The sequence below is a fragment of the Oreochromis aureus genome, linkage group 5, assembly GCF_013358895.1.
Source record: "Oreochromis aureus strain Israel breed Guangdong linkage group 5, ZZ_aureus, whole genome shotgun sequence".
Taxonomy (NCBI): domain Eukaryota; kingdom Metazoa; phylum Chordata; class Actinopteri; order Cichliformes; family Cichlidae; genus Oreochromis; species Oreochromis aureus.
The window spans coordinates 7,671,384-7,689,499 of NC_052946.1; the positions used below are offsets into that span (position 1 = coordinate 7,671,384).

An 18,116-nucleotide genomic window follows, 5' to 3' on the forward strand; every position below is an offset into this window, starting at 1 on the left:
TCTGGTTTTCAAACGAACCTTCTGAGCCATTTTAACATTAGAGTCTATGGAGGAGTTGGAGGGAGGAGGCTGTGCATGGGTGACATTTATGAAAGAACCATAACACCTAGTACAATAGTAAACACATTGGATGAAAGAGGACAGCGATGGCTACGTTTTGAGGGTAAAATCATACCTGTAGACCAAACACCGTGGACACAGCAGCAGTTTTAAAAATATTTTAAGATGAATTTTTGCTCCTCTCACTCTAGCAGTTGAGCTGTCTCACTCTAGCCCCAACATTCCGTCCCATACACACCCATTATAAACTCTGAAACGGCTGAAAAACATCATGAAACTGAAACTGGAACTGAAGAAAAGTATAATAGATATTGAAAAGATAAATACAAGTTGAATAGTTGAATGTCTTGTCTTCGTTTTTAAAGTTTGAATGGTGGCTCTACGTCAATGTATATGAAAGTAGATACAGTTTTAAGAGGACTAAGTTGAAGAGAATTTGAAGGGTCTCCCATTGAAATACATGGGAAATTTTGTTGAAAAAAGTTGAATAATTTTAAAAATATAAATGTTATAAATGAGAAAAAATAGAAGCAGTCATGTCCAAAAGAAGAGGAATCTAATGGTGTTTGAATGGTTTTTCTAAGTTTTGAAGGAGATAGATGCCAAAAAAAACGTACGGAATATGATATAATAATAATAATAAAGATTAGAAGAACAATACTGTGAATGCTTTTACAAGCATTCACACTAATAAAGATTAGAAGAACAATACTGTGAATGCTTTTACAAGCATTCACACTAATAAAGATTAGAAGAACAATACTGTGAATGCTTTTACAAGCATTCACACTAATTAGGTTAAATATTGACCAAAATTACAGTGTGAGGCTACCTAGTTATACTGAGTAATTCCCAAAGGTGTCTACAAATTCTGATTTCATTGCATTTTTTAATAAAAAGCTCCCAGCACAGGCTACTAACTGAGTGTAAAGAAATCTATATACCTATTACATGATTGGAGGCCCGGTGCAGTCAAGGAGAAAATAGAAGAACAATATTATTATGAAGCAACCCTGAGGACACTAACGCACAACTGCGTGAAACCTTGTGTATGTGGTGTGATGACGGAGGAGGGGGGGTGTTCATTTACAAGAGTGTGTGAAGTTGGTGTTCTGGTGCCAACCTCTCCGAGCACTGTGAAAACACCTGGGTTTTATACACACCACAACAGACAACAGCATTATGCTTATGAAAGCTTTGGTATTGTAAGTGCACTTCTGGATATTTGTCTACCTTCACGTTTTGTAAAAGTCTAGTTTGCCGACGGTCTCAGACTACAGGCTTGTTCCTGCTAGGATAGAAATTTTTAGTCACTGGAATACTTCCAGGAGTAATCATGAGGAACCTGTGAGGAGGCAGGGCACACCTTGGGCGCGCTCTCACTGGAGGAGGTGGTACTCATGAGTTAATTAATTCTCTCGTCAGGTGTGTGTGGCTGAGCCTCCCTGCGGGAGGACACACCACACCCTTACCCACTTCCCTCACCCAGCCCCCTCCCTTCATGCTTGGTCATGCTGATGTGTTGAATGAGGCCATTTTGGGTGGAATGGCTGGTTAGCTGACATCCAAGATTTCCCCGTCTATTGATGTGTCAACACTGAAATCTTTTTTTTTTTTAATTTCACTGTTTAATTTCACTGGAGCAGGGAGCAAATAGACGGGATCACTTCAGTCATGGCTTATTAAGACTCCAAGACTCAAATGATTTGTTTATTTCATTCTTCGTGCCGCCTCCGATGGCATACAGCGTGCTCTCGCTGTACATAAACAGCGCTGCTGTCGGGGACTCGCTGACTGACAAGATGAGAGCTTAGAAGCACTTCCCAAGTGTTCCTCCACCAACCTCCCTTCACTCATTGTGACGAAAAGGAAGAATACTTTTTCAAGCTCTACCCTTGAGATATTAAGGAAACAGACAGCACAAGGAAAAAACTGCTTCAGTTTCCCTGGCAACTCCTCGCTCAATCTTGTCACCTCTTGAAGTAGGCCTTGTGAAAGGATAAAACTGTGTATGCATACTTATAAAGTGTTTTTCTTGTTCTATATTTACTATGGAGTATAAGCCCATGCACAAATTATACTCCTAATATTATATTCCCTTTATAATCCGTATATGCAGCCCAGCACAGTGAAATATGCGCTGCTTGTTTAAAGATATTCGTACACAGTTACATGCCAATTAATATGGTCACAGCCATGACAGTCTGCATTTTTTGGCAGTCATTCAACATCCTTCCTTTGCATCCTGCTAACTGACCTCCTGATTTTTTTCATTTATGAAGTTTTGAGGTTTTGATTTTTGGATTTGAGTCAAATGTTCCACTATTTTAGGAATGCAGTGGTATAGATTTCAAAGGAAAATGTCAAAATCGTTGTGATGGACTGGGACAAAATTTGGCAAGAGTATACAGCACCCTACAGCCTTTGTAGTTTTGTAGTTTTGCCTCCGTGCACCACCACAGTGAGCTGTAAGTCAGACACCCTATATGTGATTGAAGTGCAGACTTTCAACTATAATTCAAAGGATTTTACAGAATATTTGTGTAAAATGCCATTTTTATACATAGTACTTCATTTTCAGATATTCAAATTAATGGGATAAACTAACATAAATGTAAAATAAAATAAAAGATTCTTTTTAATGGTTGAATTAAAAAACTAACAAACAAAAAAACTGAACTTTGCAGCCAGTGTGTTTCCTTTTTTTGAGTGCTCTTCTAGACCTTTAACCCTGGTGCCTAATCAGTTTTGCAGCATTTGATCCAGAATCTTCTATTTTTCTCCTGCAGATTTCTTTTTATTGTACTCCATGCTTGCAGTTTGCATACACCAGAATAAATAGATCTCTACCAAATATGGCTGACTTTGCCTTCAGTAGTGTGACAGAAAATATTTTCTTTTGTGTGTGTATTTAATGCGACAGGAAATATTACTAAAATTCACCTTGAGTTCTGTCAATAGTAAGTATCAAATCTCTGCCTGTAGTGCAAAGTCTAGTATTCTGCAGCATGTGACAGTGACTGTATCACCGAGTTATTAAATTGTGTTTAGGTCCAGAGAACCTTAAAAAGCCCAGCTGCCTAATAAAGTCTGATAGTGTATTAGTAACCCAGTTCTTTCCTGATTAAAACCTAACTATTACACTTAGGCACATACGATAGTCAAAAATATAGCAGGGACTGTTTCTCTCTCTCTTCCTTGACCTTTTTCCACACTTTTATGTCATGTATGTTTGTCTTTGCAGAAACACTCCAAAGGACAGACCCTGATGGACATGGTGTGTGAACACCTTAACTTGCTGGAGAAAGACTACTTTGGTCTGACCTTTGCCGACACAGACAGCCAGAAGGTCAGTGAGTTGTGTACCACAGTAACCTCTCAGTGCATAAACAATGCTCGCTAAACAATCTGTATTCCTCCCAGTTTTTTGCTGGCTCTCTCTGGGGTGCGCTATCCATCATTCAGAGAAGAATGGAAAATGGAAATGTCCGTGCTAAAGTCTGGGCCTGGACAAAAGACATTTGAATAAGTTGTACAGTTGAAGAAGAAATGAAAATGCCTCATCTACTCTTTGCAAGATGCATATATGAAATTTAGTGATAGAAATATTTCTCAGAGGCAGAGCTGCTCCGGAGGTAGAATAATTTCATGGGTTGAGTTAAATCTCCACGGGCCCCGGCTAAGAGGCACAGTTGAGAAAAATTTGAAGAGCTGAAAAGAAAAGTTAGATCAAAATGACTTCAGTGACTTTGCTGTTTCTTTCATTTATGACTCTGGCAAGGTGAAGGGTAAGCAGGATGACTTTCTGCTTTTTCTCAGGCAATAGCTAAAGGCAAGTTTTAACTTTTAGGTCGCACAGGCTAATTAGCTAATAAAATTGCCTTATTGGGTATTTTTTATTTGAGATTAGATAAAGGAGAAAGGTTCTCAGTGTTGGTTGTCTAACCGTGCATGGATTTGTTTGACTAGGTTTTTAGAAATGTATTAGGTACGCAGTAATCAGTTAAAAAGATCGATTAGCAGACTGCATTCATAAACTGCACACATATCTGCTAAATAGTGCTAAGCAACAGACTAATAAATGCTGAACTGAAGCACAACCTTCTTGGACAGGCTGTACCACACGGGAGCATTTTTCTGTGAGATAGTTCTGTTAAAAATGCAACAAAAGACACGAACATCACAAAGAGGGTCTAGAGGTCCAGTTCAGTCAGTTTAATTAGCAGAGGCAGACAGCTATCGGCCACAGCTGCAGGTGTCTCAACATCTGTCAATCACAGCAGCCATTGCCTTTTATCCAGATGGATGGGTTATAAAATATAGTTCGCAATTAACATAGGAGTCTAACGGCATTAAATCATTTCTAGATGTGCTGAATTTCAAGCCTTGATGTTGCCACTTGGTGCTGCTAAAGATACAAGTAGCTGATTGCTGCGTTTAGTGATCATGTTACATAAGTGAAAATGTGAGTTAGGACAGTAAATATGTACATTAGTTCAGTGTGAACTAAGACGATGAATATAAGGATTCATTTACACAGGCCTAGAGACTGATCAGCTACCTCATGGTAACATCAGTAACTCCAGTAAGGAAAGAAGGTGTATTCCAGACCAGTTGGCTAGTTTTTGCTGGGTGTCACTGGGTGAAATTGGTGAGTGCTGTACGACAAAGCTCCTTGTGATTGCTCTGGTCACTAGCAGATTGATGTGGTCGTCCACGGTTTGTTTCCTCACAGTTTCACAACCACTTAGTGAGTGTTTGCAGACGAGACAGGGTCTTCCATACGAACTACAGATGAACGCGTCAATCTGCAAGTAACAAACACAATCACATGGAGGGTATGAGATACAGCACCACATCTTTGCAACCTATATTACCTAGCAAGCAAGTTTCACTGATGGTTAGCAGAGTGACTCTATCACCCAAAGGAAAGAGTCATCAGAAACCACATGTATTAATAATGTTGACTGGATGTATTGTAGTGGTGTAGCCATAACAAAGAGCACTGGCTAAATAAGGCAGTGCTTTTCTTTTAAGATAGCAAGACATGCATAGATCAGGCACAAAATTATCATTTAATTTGATTACTTGTTCACTAGACAGTTAAAAACTTGTCCACCATTTGGTACCTTAGGGGACTTTTCAAATTATTCATGATGAGCAGCACATTTTTGTTCTCATGTACTCATAATAAGTTAAAAGAACTCACAAGTTATTAGAAAAATATTGATTATTACAGCTGAAACAGCCTCACATAGAGTGAATCTGTGTGTTTATAGTTCTGAACAATATCTCAGTGAAAGTAATCTCTCGGGTGAACTGACCCTTAAGATTCGTGGCATTATCTTGCTTGTTTTTGTGTCACTTGACTTTTGTTTGACTTTGTCAGAAACACTTTTTTCTTTCACTCTTTTTTTCCATCACCTGAGGTTTAATTATTTCCTGATAAATGGGCTCTAACATTAATCTCCAGTCAGCACACCAACCTTTTTGACATTTTGAATATGTTAGTCACCGATTGTTGTTGCTTTGTTATAAGGTGTGCGGACCAGACTTATCATATAATCATATAATTAACACGGACCTGATGGGTCCTGGCTGTCAACTCACATGAGAGTGCTGTGTTTGATGTGGGTCTGGGGTTTTCATTGATGTCTTCCCAGAGGGTAGGTATGGGATTGCACAACAGGCTACAGAGGAACCTCCGGTCTTTTAAAGATAGGACAACACCAAGCCCCTTTTAACATCTGGTGCATATCCTCTGCCCCAATCATTGGCTTGTACACAGTTTGTCAGCTCACATGCTGTGACTCGAGGTGCACAGGGTGGCTGAGGCTTTGGCTCGAGCCTGATCTTGGACCTCACAATATGACAGTCTCATCAAAGACGGCCTTATCAGGGCACAGCATGAGCTTAGTGTCTGGGGTCAATGCTGATTGGTAGACCAAACAAGCTTGAGAATTTAAATGTCATTTCAGATGCCCTTTCCCTGTCTCAGCTGGGGGAACAAGAACTCAATCTCTGCTCTCCAAGAGAACATTTATTCTATGTGATTTCTTTAGAAAGTAAAGTTGAAAAACCAAGTGTGAAATAATGAATGAGTGATGGAAAGTTTTTCCTGCTTTTCAGCACCTGACTAGTTGCATGCTCTTTACCCTTAGCTGATAGAAGGTGGATTCGTGGGGACAATCGAATGCCTACGGCTCTTTAGTCTTTAGCAGTACGATTAAACACCAGAGGAGTAACACAGGAGGCAAACTGTCAGAGATACAGTTTGCAGTTTATCCCTGTTGAGGCCATGGAGTTGCACTGTAGTGTAACAACCCTTCATGGTTTCACTCTGATTCGTGTAGTACCAGCTGTCAAGACTACGGTCAGCATTAGGAAACAGCTGCTGCGTGGTATTCAGGTTAGTGGAGATCACTGTCAGCTCTCTGCATCGTGGATTGCTCAAACACCCGTTTTTATGTCTGTAAGCATAAGGGTGGAATTTACATAAAAATAAATACCCATTGCAACTCATTTTCTTTAATTAGATTTTTGCTAGTCCACTGACCTTTCCTCTAGCTCCGCTGTCAGCATCACAGTTTTGGTTTCTCCATAAACTTCTTGGTAACTGCTGATTGGTTTAAGTTTAGAAGATTCTTATGAATGACTTGAGCAGCATCTTAACTTTGCTTCCACAACATCCACTATAGACAGACTTGTTATATGCGCTGAATATAAACTTTGGCGGTGTCCAAATTCATGGGTTGCATCCTCCTGAGGCCACATTTGTAGGCCGATTACGTTACAGCGACACGACGAAGGCTGTCCAAATTCGTAGACTCCTCCAAATGCATCCTTCTTTTCCCCACATTTGAAGGATGGGTCGGGTGTATCCTTCATGGCCCACCATATCCCAGAATTCATAGCGTGGCCCAGCCATTTCCAGTTTCCAACAATAGCGGCCGCTACTAAGTTTTAATATTACTCTTATTACTCTTTCTGGGTCACAAAATAAACTTTTTAAGATATTTTCAGGTAGGGCTGTGCGATATGACCAAAATCTCATATCCCGATATTAAGACATCTATCGTCCGATAACGATATAAATCACAAAAATGTAACATTTTCTGTAAATTCTGTGAATGTAGGGCAGCTCGACTTCCGTGAAATGTTTCCAGCTGGGTGTTTTAACTGATGCATGAAACGATACATTTTTAGACATAAGTTGTAACGGCCGCCGTTTTCTTTGTGAGTATTTATTATACAGCGTGCTGTGGGGAAAAGCTTGTTCTAACGTTTGAGTCTAAGGTTTATTTTTTAGCACCTGACAGCTCTTTTTTGCTTCTTGCTAAATACTCTGCATCTTTCACGTGATTCAGTTTATTTTGAAAAGTCTCAACAGGATCTTGAGCTTTATTGTGAAAGGGTTATGTGGAAAACATGCCTATAGACTCAATGTGGTTCATGTTTGCATGTTTGGCAGAGATAGCTGTTTCAGATTGTTTTGCATTCCATTCCATTTGTGCTGTTAAATAATGTGCTGTTGATATGAAATTCAGTATATTATGGCATAAAAACCTTAAATTAGCCTAAGAACAATGCAGTTGTTGCTGCAATTTTGATTTGTTGACATCGTAGTATATAAACTAGGAACCAATAAATTCATGTTTGCAAGGGATATACTATGTGTTAGCTTATTTTACGTCATTTATTCTGGTTCAACAGTGGATGCACATAGGCAGGGTTTCAAATAAGGAGGTCAGTGTATGTTTAAGTGGGACTGTCTTGGAGACAAAACTCAGGCTTCATACTGCTCTAAGCCAGGATTTACACATACACATCACTTCACTGATTAATGGTGGGCGTGCCTGACATTTGTTGAATCATGAACTATGACCTCAAGGCAAGTGTGACCTGCAGTTGTTTTTTGTTCATTTATGACCTCCAAGATGAGGCACAGATGAACTCTTGGAGCAATTTTGGTATTATTATTGTCTAATGTTCAAATTTGTTTCATGTTCTAAAATATTTCGTTGTGAAAAATATCCCAAAAAAGAACTAAGGAGCAAATACTTTTTCACAGCAGTGTACATCGTTTTTTCACACTAAGAGTACTTGTGGGAAATATTGTTACTGTCTTCCCACTGACATCTGTCTAAACAGCATGATTTACAGCTGCTGTAACAAGTGAATTCACACGAACTCTTCATCTAATGAAATGCTCCAGCAACCAAATTTGAAATGGTGCCCCTGTTGGTGAACCGGTTCACTGAACAATCAGATGTTATGAGATCACATAGGTAACTGGCTGACAGTGAGTTTGTGGCGCAGTGATAAAACACGACTGCTCTGTGCGGGTTTGAATGCCTCAGCAGGGGAGGGCTCAGTCTCTTTGTTTACCATATGGAGAGGCTTTCATAAGGAACACATGCGGCAATTAGAGTAAAATGTGACACCGGGGTGTGCATTAGCCATGTTTCCAGTCTACTCTGTGTGATTTCTGCCTTCTGTCTTTCAGAATTGGTTGGACCCCTCCAAGGAGATCAAGAAGCAGATGCGCAGTGAGTGCCTTTTCCAAGTAGCTGTAGTGGATTAATATTTTAAAATTCAATTAGCAGAAACATAAAACTAGCTTTGTTGCTCATTGTACTTGGAGTTGTCAGCTAAATTGCTAAGAAGAGCTCCAAAACTGCCTTCTAATGAACACTTTTTCCCGTTATACTGGATGTGTTTAAGCTTCCTGCTCTCAATACAATCTCTTACCAGACTCTCCATGGCACTTTGCTTTCGCTGTCAAGTTCTACCCTCCTGACCCCTCCCAGCTCATGGAAGATATTACCAGGTAGTGTGCTGACACACACTTCTGCTACATCCCCAGTCATAATTCCTCTGGCTGTGCTGTCAGGTGCTCCTCAGAATTATTCAAAGGATAAATTGCTAACACATGTCAGCTGTACAGATAATTTCCTTTTTTATATATTCCCACTGATGGATGTTTACATAAACACATTGTAACAATTCTCATGGCATATTTGCCCCAGTGTCAGAGCAGCCCAAATCCCTCTCTTCTTTTGAAGGATTAGCCCTGGAATACTACTAACTGCCATGGATTAACTAGGCTGAATACTTGTTGGAGCTTGCATTGGCTCGGGCTTGTTTGACTGCCAACACTCCTTCCTCTCCTCCCCTTTTTCGTCTCATCTGACAGATACTACCTGTGTCTGCAGCTGAGGGATGACATGCTGTCAGGTCGGCTGCCGTGCTCGTTCGTCACTCATGCCCTCCTGGGCTCCTACACCGTTCAGGCCGAGCTGGGAGACTACGACCAGGATGACCACGGCACCGACTACGTCAGCGATTTCCGCTTTGCTTCCAATCAGACGCGCGAGCTGGAGGAGAGGGTGATGGAGCTCCATCGAAACTACAAGTACATGACACGCTGTTGTTTAAATCAGACCTTTGTGTATCCACAAGTGTCTTAGGGTGATCATCTGATGAGTTTTCAGTTGCATCAAAAACACTTCATTATGCACATTGCTGATAGATGCCGTCTGTCACTGAAATGTACACAGTGTGAATCTTGCCAGTGTGACAACATTTCTCAATTCGCATAGCGATGCTGTGGCATTGCTTTTTGGCATTCTCCCAAATGAAGTACTTGGGGAACTCGATGGGAGGAACTTAGAAGAGAATACATCAAGCATATTCGAATACTGCTCCCGCTGTACACCATTCTGGATCTATTATTTAAGAAAGTCTGCTACAGTATTGTTATTATTCTGCTCTTATTCTAGGGGGATGACTCCAGCAGAGGCCGAAATGAACTTCTTGGAGAACGCAAAGAAATTGTCCATGTATGGAGTCGACCTCCATCATGCCAAGGTTGGCTATTCTGGCGTTTTTTGATTTTCAGGTGTCATCAATGCACTCCTGAATAATTTCTGTCTGTGTCTGCTGCAGGATTCTGAGGGGATTGAAATAATGCTGGGTGTCTGTGCCAATGGCCTGCTGATTTACCGTGACAGGCTGAGGATCAACCGCTTTGCCTGGCCAAAGATCCTTAAGATTTCATACAAGAGGAGCAACTTCTACATCAAGATAAGACCTGGAGAAGTACGCATTATGGTTAAGGACCAGGAGGGTCAAACATAAAGCCCGGGGGCCAGACTTGGCCTGGCGAAAGACTCCAATTTGGCCCTTTCCAGGGCTTTGGAAAAACTTTAAAGACATTTTTCATTTGAAAAAGCTGCAAAACTTTGGAAAAACTAACAGAAAGGGGAATTTCACTCCTTTGGCCCACTTAAGATCAAAGTAGGCTGTATGTGGCCCACAGTCTAAAATGAGTATGACATGCCTGAACTAGTCTGTTTATACCACAATCAAAGGAAATGGGGCTCTTGTTTTTTAGGATCTTGGTGCATTCTTAGAACAATAAATCTTCATATAAATGTGTGCTTAACCAAAGGGAGGTTTGAGCCTCAATTTTAAGAATTTCCTTGCTACATCCACCACTGTGTTAGCTTTAAGTAACACAAAGACTGGAAGTATAATTTTGTACATTTCCAGAGTCTACCTGACCCGCCCCATAAGGCCACCACAGGGCGTTTGTGCACCTGTAGCTTATGAAATAAAGTACTTTAATTCAAGAGCTTTTGAGGTGTTAGTAGATGGACGTGCCTGGCCACAATGGCAGCACCCATTTGTCAGTAAAGTCCCATTGGGTGTCACTGTCTTGGTGTTTTAATGAGCAAGGAGGTGATCTGGCTGACACGGCATGCTCAGATGGTAGCAGCTGCTACCCTAGTTCTACCATACAGCTTTAATGATGACCAGAATTATTCAAATCTACATGCTGACAACTAGAGATCAAGTCCATAAACTTAGTTATGACTAAGTTTATGGGCTATGACCTTATATGACCGAAGTTACTATATTTACCATATTTTATATACAGCATGTAAGATATTTAAAATCAGCCTGGTTATTGTTTCCTTTATGACTCCTATATATATATATATGTATGTTACTGAAAACAAACATGTTTGTTTTTAAAGCCACAGCAGAAATGAATGTGTGGTCATTTGGAGCCATACTGGAAACCACACACACACTAAACACAGCTTTATACCTTTACTTTCGCTCTGCTGCATGGTTAGGGTCTCTATTTTGGCCCTCGCCATTGTGCTGCAGCTTATCCTCCATGCTGAGCCTCAAAGTGTCAGGCTGTCTGGGCGAGACCCAGTCAAGTGACAGAGCTGCACAGTGAGCCTGTGATAGAGCCAAAGAAAGAAGTCTTTTAACAGAGCTGCTGCAGCTGCAGCCACAGTCAGAACAGAGGGATAAAGAGTGTAAATATAGAGCCATGAAGTTGTTTTCCACTCATTTGCTCCCAGCCTCTGAACACTGGATGTTATCCTTTCTGCCTCTGACCGGCTGCCTTCTGTCCAGTCTGCAGAATATATGTAAATAATAAGGTAGCTTATATATTGACATAAGTATGGTGCCAGCAGTTTTTTGAAAGCACAAAGCAAGGACTGTTTTTATTGATTGGCTCCAGTGATCATTCAGATATGAGATGTTGTATACTTATAGATTTTTAGGACTCTCTCTAAATGTTCGTCCAACAAATTGATGCGCCCTTCAGCAAAACAGAGTAAACATACCTGGTGGTGTACTCAGCTCTCACCTTCTCTGTCTCTCCATATTTTCTCTCCCCTCTAGTATGAACAGTTTGAAAGTACAATTGGTTTTAAGCTTCCCAACCACAGAGCTGCCAAGAGGCTGTGGAAGGTCTGCATCGAGCATCACACCTTCTTCCGGTAAGAATCGATCCGCTCTCATGGTTGGAGGGTTTTTCATTCGATGGCCATCAAAGCAAACCGAACACTTCCCTGTGTACAGCTTCATTAGGCACAGTCGCTCGGGCTACTGTCATGGTCACCGTGGCTTTGCTAGTAAACTTAACTTATCTACTGATTTAACATTACAGAGGAGGTCAGAGTTCACACATGCATGGACTGCATTATACAGCTCTCTATGTAATAGCACACAGTTGCAATTACAAGTACTTATTATAGAGTGATGAACGAGAAGTCAGCTTTACCCTAAAGGTCAAGCTAGTTTACAGTAACAGTCACCACAAGGCACTTTATATTGTAAGGTAAGGCCCTGAGATATTAAAGGGAAAACACCCAAATTGAACAGTTAAGCAAACAGTTGGTGTCTGTGGGAAGAAAGAACTGGTTTTTAACAGGAAAACATCTCTGGCGGGCTCAGGGAGCAGCCATCTGCTGTGGCCAGTTGGATGGAGAAAGGAAAGAAAATAGTAAAACTCTGCCGGGTCAGCAATTGTTGTATTGTAATGGTTTCATTAGAACAGGTAAACATAGATCAACAAGTATGGATCAACAATGGACCAGAGTTTATGAAAAGTGTGAATAAATCTTTCTGTGAACAAATAAATGGAACCATTTAAATCCATGGGAAGCTTTCCAAATGAAAATCTTAAATCTGTGAATTTGAAGCTGAAAATATTGATGCACATTTATTTAAGTTGGACTTGAAATAATTTATTCAGCTATTAGTAATGCACACATCTCTGTATTTTGCCTTTGAGAGATCCAGATTACTTGCTTATCACAGTCTGTCTTTACAGGCTGGTATCTCCTGAGCCTCCTCCTAAGGGATTCTTGGTGATGGGTTCAAAGTTTCGATACAGCGGAAGGACGCAGGCTCAAACCAGGCAGGCCAGTGCTCTCATAGACAGGCCTGCTCCTCACTTCGAGCGGTCGACCAGTAAGAGGTATCTGCTTTCCCGGAGCTTGGATGGAGGTGAGCGCTGGGAGAAAAAGCTAGCTTCACTTTGCTCAAAGAGCAGTGTTGTAAATTACACTGTTTTTACCTTTGAACAGCATGTGAAGCTAAACTAAGTTAAGCCAAAGACAGTGTTTTCTCATCATCTGTGGAAGAAAGTAAATTAAGTGTTCTTCCCAGAATATCCAACGCTTCTCACCTGTCTGACCAACAGAGTTCTCACGGCCGGTATCAGCCATGTGCGAGAACCACGACGGCCTTTCCCACCGCAGCATCAGTGAACACCGACGTCTGCACAGCCCCTCTGGGGACGAGCAGGAAACAGAGCTGGAGCCAAGTTTGGAACAGGACGAAGAGGAGAAGGAGCACGAGCAGGGCCGGGAGGCGGAGCAGGACAAGGACCATGACGGCAACGTGACTCCAAGCAGAAAAAAAGAGATCATGGTAATAAAGACCTCCTGATGGAGCTTTAATGAGTTTCCAGTGACAGAAGGGCTAAATGCACACTTTTAGTCACCTTGCCAACAACTCTGGCTTTAGTGCAGGGAGGCGATGATGTAAAGAGGTGCAGTGCAAGCTTCTCAGTCCAGCTGAGGTTTATCCAGCAGGGGCATAACGCTGTGGCAGCTTTGCTGGATTTAGCATTTACTAACTCTTCTCCTTTCACTCAGGCTTACATGCTTACTCTGCACTGCTCATAAATCCTGCTAACGGCTTTACAGTTTTTAACCCTTTCTCATTATGCTGACAAATGCAGACCCAAGCCGTGCCTCTGTTTACTAACATGCTTTTTCTATTTTTAAACCCCTGCTGGCGAGAAGGAGGAGGCCGGGTCACCAATTGACAGTAAACAGGAGGTATTTGGTGTCTGGTGATTTGGTCTCTGTCTGTCTGTATGCTGTCTTTATTATAAATACTGTGTCTGTTTAATTGTTCCTCGCCCTCTCTGCATATCTCCCACTGGGTTTTGTCTCTGTACCTGTGGCTGTCATCACTGACAAACAAAAAAAGCTACACTGCATTGCACCACATAAACAAGTGATCCAAAGGCTGTAGTGGCCTTTTAAGGAACGGTTAGGCATCCCAGCAAACATTTGAAAGACACCGATTGTCAGAATTAGGTGTAAAGGTTCACTTAAGATTTAGATATGGCTGTGATGCTTATAGTTTTATTAAATGTTCAAAATTTACTGGGATGGCTTTATTTTCTCATTTCAGAATCTGTCTTGGCATGATATCTGTATCTGATAGCTAAATCTTTGCTTTCTGTCTGGCTGCTTGTCCTCTCACTGACTTACCGCCTTGTGTCTGCATCTGACCTTGTTCCTGCACTCTCTTACCCTGCACTCTTCACCTTTGACCCCCTCTCTTGCTCGCCCATTGTCCTGCAACCAACTCAGCTCTCTCAGTTGGACCAGGAGACTACTCCTCGGCACAAACAGGAGGTACAGGTTCTTGGATTTTGGCTCTTGTGCTTCTTGTCGTGTGTGCCTTTAATAGACTGAGGTTCGCCCGCATCTTTTCAGTCAGTTTATATTTGATTTATTTATATATTTTAAAAGGTATTTGAAACATCCAGCAGCAAATCTCTAGCACTGCTTTCAGAGATAGACGTGAGCTTCTCCCCGTCCTTAAGTGCCTGTAATACAGCATCGGTGCATTCTTCTCTGGGAAAAGCACTCAGATGCTCGACTTAAGTGAATGCGCTGGTACAAGTTCTCCATTTTTAGGTTGTATTACAAGTCCTTCATTCAAAGCTCTACTTTAAGTGCAGTAGCATCCACTGAAAACATCAACAACACTTCATATTGTAAAATGCTGCTGTATTCTGACACCTTTCTATCAGAACCAGCATGAACGTTTTCAGCAGTATGAGCTATAGTAGCTTGTCTGTTGATGGGACCGTACAGGACAGCCTTTGACCCCACATGCATCGATGAGCCTTAGCCGCCCATGGCCTTTGTTGTTTCACCGTCACTTTTGATAGATACTGAGCTCTGCGGGCCAGGAACACCCTACTATAGCTGCTTTTAGACATCCTCTCACGCAGTGGTGTATCCATCACAGTTTAAACGTCATCAAACTCGCTCAGATCCTGACCCTTGCCTGTTTTTCTTGCTTCTAAAACACCAACTTTGAGGATAAAATGCTAATTTGCTCCCTTAAATATCCCACCCATTAACAGGTGCCACGATTAACCTGTCACAGTTTATAATGTTATGATTGGTTAGGGGGAATTTCTCACATAAATATTTACCTGTTATACTGTTAGTGGAACTAAAAGCTCAAAGAGGGGATGTTGCACAAGAAACAGTATAGGTTCCTGCTCTGAATAGCTGTCTCCTCAGGTGAACTGCAGAATACTGTTTATGCAGGAATATGGATTTTGTTTTCTTTCCAGTAATAGCTGTTGTCCTATCTTCCAAAAAGAAAGCTTTCTGAGTTTTGATTAGCGAACGGCATTAATTGATTATTCATATTCATTTTGTCTTGCGTCCTCTTTGCAGTGCGTGCCTTGATTGTTGTGCTCATTCGTGTTTTGAAAGCTAATTTTGTCGTAACTTATTGAAGCCATGCTGTAGCTTCAATAAGCATCTTAAATGTCAGTGAACACCAGCACAAAAGACCAAAATGTTAGCGTAACTGGCATAAATGCGAGCAGTTCGTGTGTCCTCCATTCCTGTGTACATGAAGTATTACCTCACAATGTTTTCATACATGCCATACAAGTCTCAGGTGTTCATGACGGACTGATGGACTGTTATCTTCTGCTCTTCTCTAGTTTCTGGATAAGTCGCAGGACGTCTTGCTGAAGCACCAGGCCAGCATCAATGAGCTAAAGAGAGCCTTGAGGGAGCCCAACAGCAAGCTGATGAACCGCGAGAAGCGTCTGTCCGCGACCTCCCCAACCGGCACACCAGAGAAGAAGGCTGTGAGTGGGGGATGAGGGTAGGGGAGCTGTGGTGTGGAGGGCTTTCAGGTCCATTATGGTCAATATCTCAAACCTAGCGACCTCTAAAACTTGACATTCCATTAAAGGCCATCGATATTCCCGTGTGCCAGTGTCCTCTTTCCACTTCTCGCTCTCAAGCTCGTTATGCAGGTTTTTAACTGCATCATTAGCCTAAAGAGATACTGTGTCTCCAATATTATGGCAGTCGGAAACAAAGATACAAATCCCCTGTTTATTTTAGGACAGCCGTGTAATGAATTGCATTCTACCTTTTCTCTGGAATACCAGGATAATTCTCTCAATATCTCCGAGGTGCTTGAAGATGACTGACAAGTAGCACACAAGGAAACATCTTGATGAGATTAGATCCGAGATGTTTTTGAGATTTTCTCAATGCGAGGCACTCGAGAACTAATCATCAGTCATTTTTTCCTCCCCTGATTGCCTAACAGTTAGATCGTTTTCTTTATGCTAGATCACAAAATCTCTCAAGCTTTGATCATATTGTAGTAATAGGGCTTTTAAAGATGAGATTGGCCTCTTCAGATAGGATAGTGTTTGCTGGTGCCTAAGTTGCCTTCAGACAATCTCTCATCTGCTGTCTACCACAATCAGATTATAACCACAGAATGTCAAATGTTGTCTGTGGCAGAAAATGTAATCTGCTGTGTGTTTCATTCCAGAGGTGGGAGGGTGGAGGGTTGTTTCTGTGTGAGTGACATTTGAAAGCTGGGAAAGTCTTGCTGCTCTTTACTGTTTCCAAGAGATTTAGTTGAACTCAGCTCTTTGATGTTGTTGCAGAATAAAAAAAAAATCTTTTTGCATTGCAAATGCCTCCAGATTTGCTTATGTGGATTTGGTGGCTGTCAGGTACATGGAGCTGCACGATTTTAGTTTGAAGTTCATTAAAAAGTTTCTGCTAGAACAACTCACTTGTGTCCTGTTAACACTGATTCTTTCTGCCTTTTCCAGTTCCTCCCTTTTGCTTGAAGTTGTGTCTCACAGAATTGCTCTAATGGCTGTTCTTCCTTCTCTCTTTTAAACCCTCTGTTCTGCCTCGTCTCGGTCAGTTGGTGGGCCGGGCAATGGGAAAGGAACCTGTTAACAGCCTGTCTGTTGAGGGTTTCGTCCAGAAGACTCTGGTGACTTCACCCGAGGTTGCACATCTCTCACTCTTTCTCTTTCACTAAGCAGTTTACTGTTTGTAGCATTGTAGCATTGGCATGGTGCAGTGCAATTCCTATTATGTACTGCTGTCTCTCCCCACCCAGCAAAAACTTGCTGAAAAGATGACTTTGCTATGACGTATGACAAAAAAATTAGTTTTCAATAATAATGTTTGTTACAATTGATATGCATGTATATAATCTTATTATATGTATCTGGGTTAAAAAAATAAAACCAAAGCAGGAGCGCCTTAAAGCTGGATTTTATCTGAAGTCCGCTGGATTATGATAGTTGTAGCTGCAGAAAGACTTCCGGTCCTTTAGAAATAAAAAAGTACCTGTAATATGAAACCGCATGCTCATTGGATAACGAGCTGTCAATCCCAAGTCAACAGGCAACGAGCGTGAGAGAAACCGCACCCATTTTTGTCAAGATGGCAATGGTGGAAAAGCTCATCTTGAGTCTTCCAAATTGGACTTCGCCAACCAACATCACGGTTGCTACATCTGTCCTTTATACTGTCTGGACTGTAATAGTGCCTAAACATTGTGCCCTAAAACATAGAGCAGGACTGAGGAGCAGTCCACAAAGAAACACTAGACTGATCTGTAGAGTTAGACGTGTCTTCATTTTACTCACAGATTAGTCCATTGTAAGTTTGACTGTTTCAGAAAAATAAAGACCGAGTCATTTACAGCCACAAAAAACGACCCCCTCTCGGACTCGAGCCTCTTACTGTTGTTGCCCTGGTAACAATCAGCAACACCTGCTCTGACTAGTGGCACTCAAAAAGGAAAGAAGGGCTTATATTTTGTGGAGTACTAATGCTATCATGGTGAGTTGTTAGAGTCTGTAATAAATCACTGGCAATATAAGTGAGGATAGTTTGTTTGCCCTATTCAACTATCCTAGTCTGACTTAGAATTAGCAAAGGCATTGAGCCTTAAGAAGCTATTATATCCAAGCTATGGTGCGGGTGTTTTATGCTACACTCAGTAGAGTTTTGTGTTTCATAAAGTTTTTTTTAAAAACTTATTGTCACACTTCTAAAAACGGCCTTGTTTATGTTGAATTCCTCCAAAGCCCCTCAGCTGGCCATTTTTTTACTTCTTTGAAAAAAGTCTATATTTACCCA

At 41.3% G+C, this 18,116-nt stretch overlaps 1 protein-coding gene across 3 annotated transcripts in view; it reads left to right on the forward strand.

Moving 5' to 3' along the window:
* The window catches only part of LOC116327039 (band 4.1-like protein 1), a 136,984-nt gene that overhangs the window by 100,905 nt on the left and 17,963 nt on the right, over positions 1-18,116 (forward strand). Inside the window, exons 4-15 of one of the 3 annotated variants that reach the window (XM_039612208.1) lie at positions 3,305-3,409; positions 8,567-8,609; positions 8,815-8,890; positions 9,257-9,475; positions 9,843-9,930; positions 10,009-10,161; positions 11,770-11,867; positions 12,704-12,879; positions 13,076-13,305; positions 14,262-14,306; positions 15,644-15,793; positions 16,885-16,971. In XM_039612208.1, coding sequence (XP_039468142.1) covers positions 3,305-3,409; positions 8,567-8,609; positions 8,815-8,890; positions 9,257-9,475; positions 9,843-9,930; positions 10,009-10,161; positions 11,770-11,867; positions 12,704-12,879; positions 13,076-13,305; positions 14,262-14,306; positions 15,644-15,793; positions 16,885-16,971 — 1,470 coding nt within the window. The remainder of the gene's footprint in view (positions 1-3,304; positions 3,410-8,566; positions 8,610-8,814; positions 8,891-9,256; positions 9,476-9,842; positions 9,931-10,008; positions 10,162-11,769; positions 11,868-12,703; positions 12,880-13,075; positions 13,306-14,261; positions 14,307-15,643; positions 15,794-16,884; positions 16,972-18,116) is intronic. The other 2 variants (XM_039612209.1, XM_039612207.1) reach the window with 2 other exon arrangements.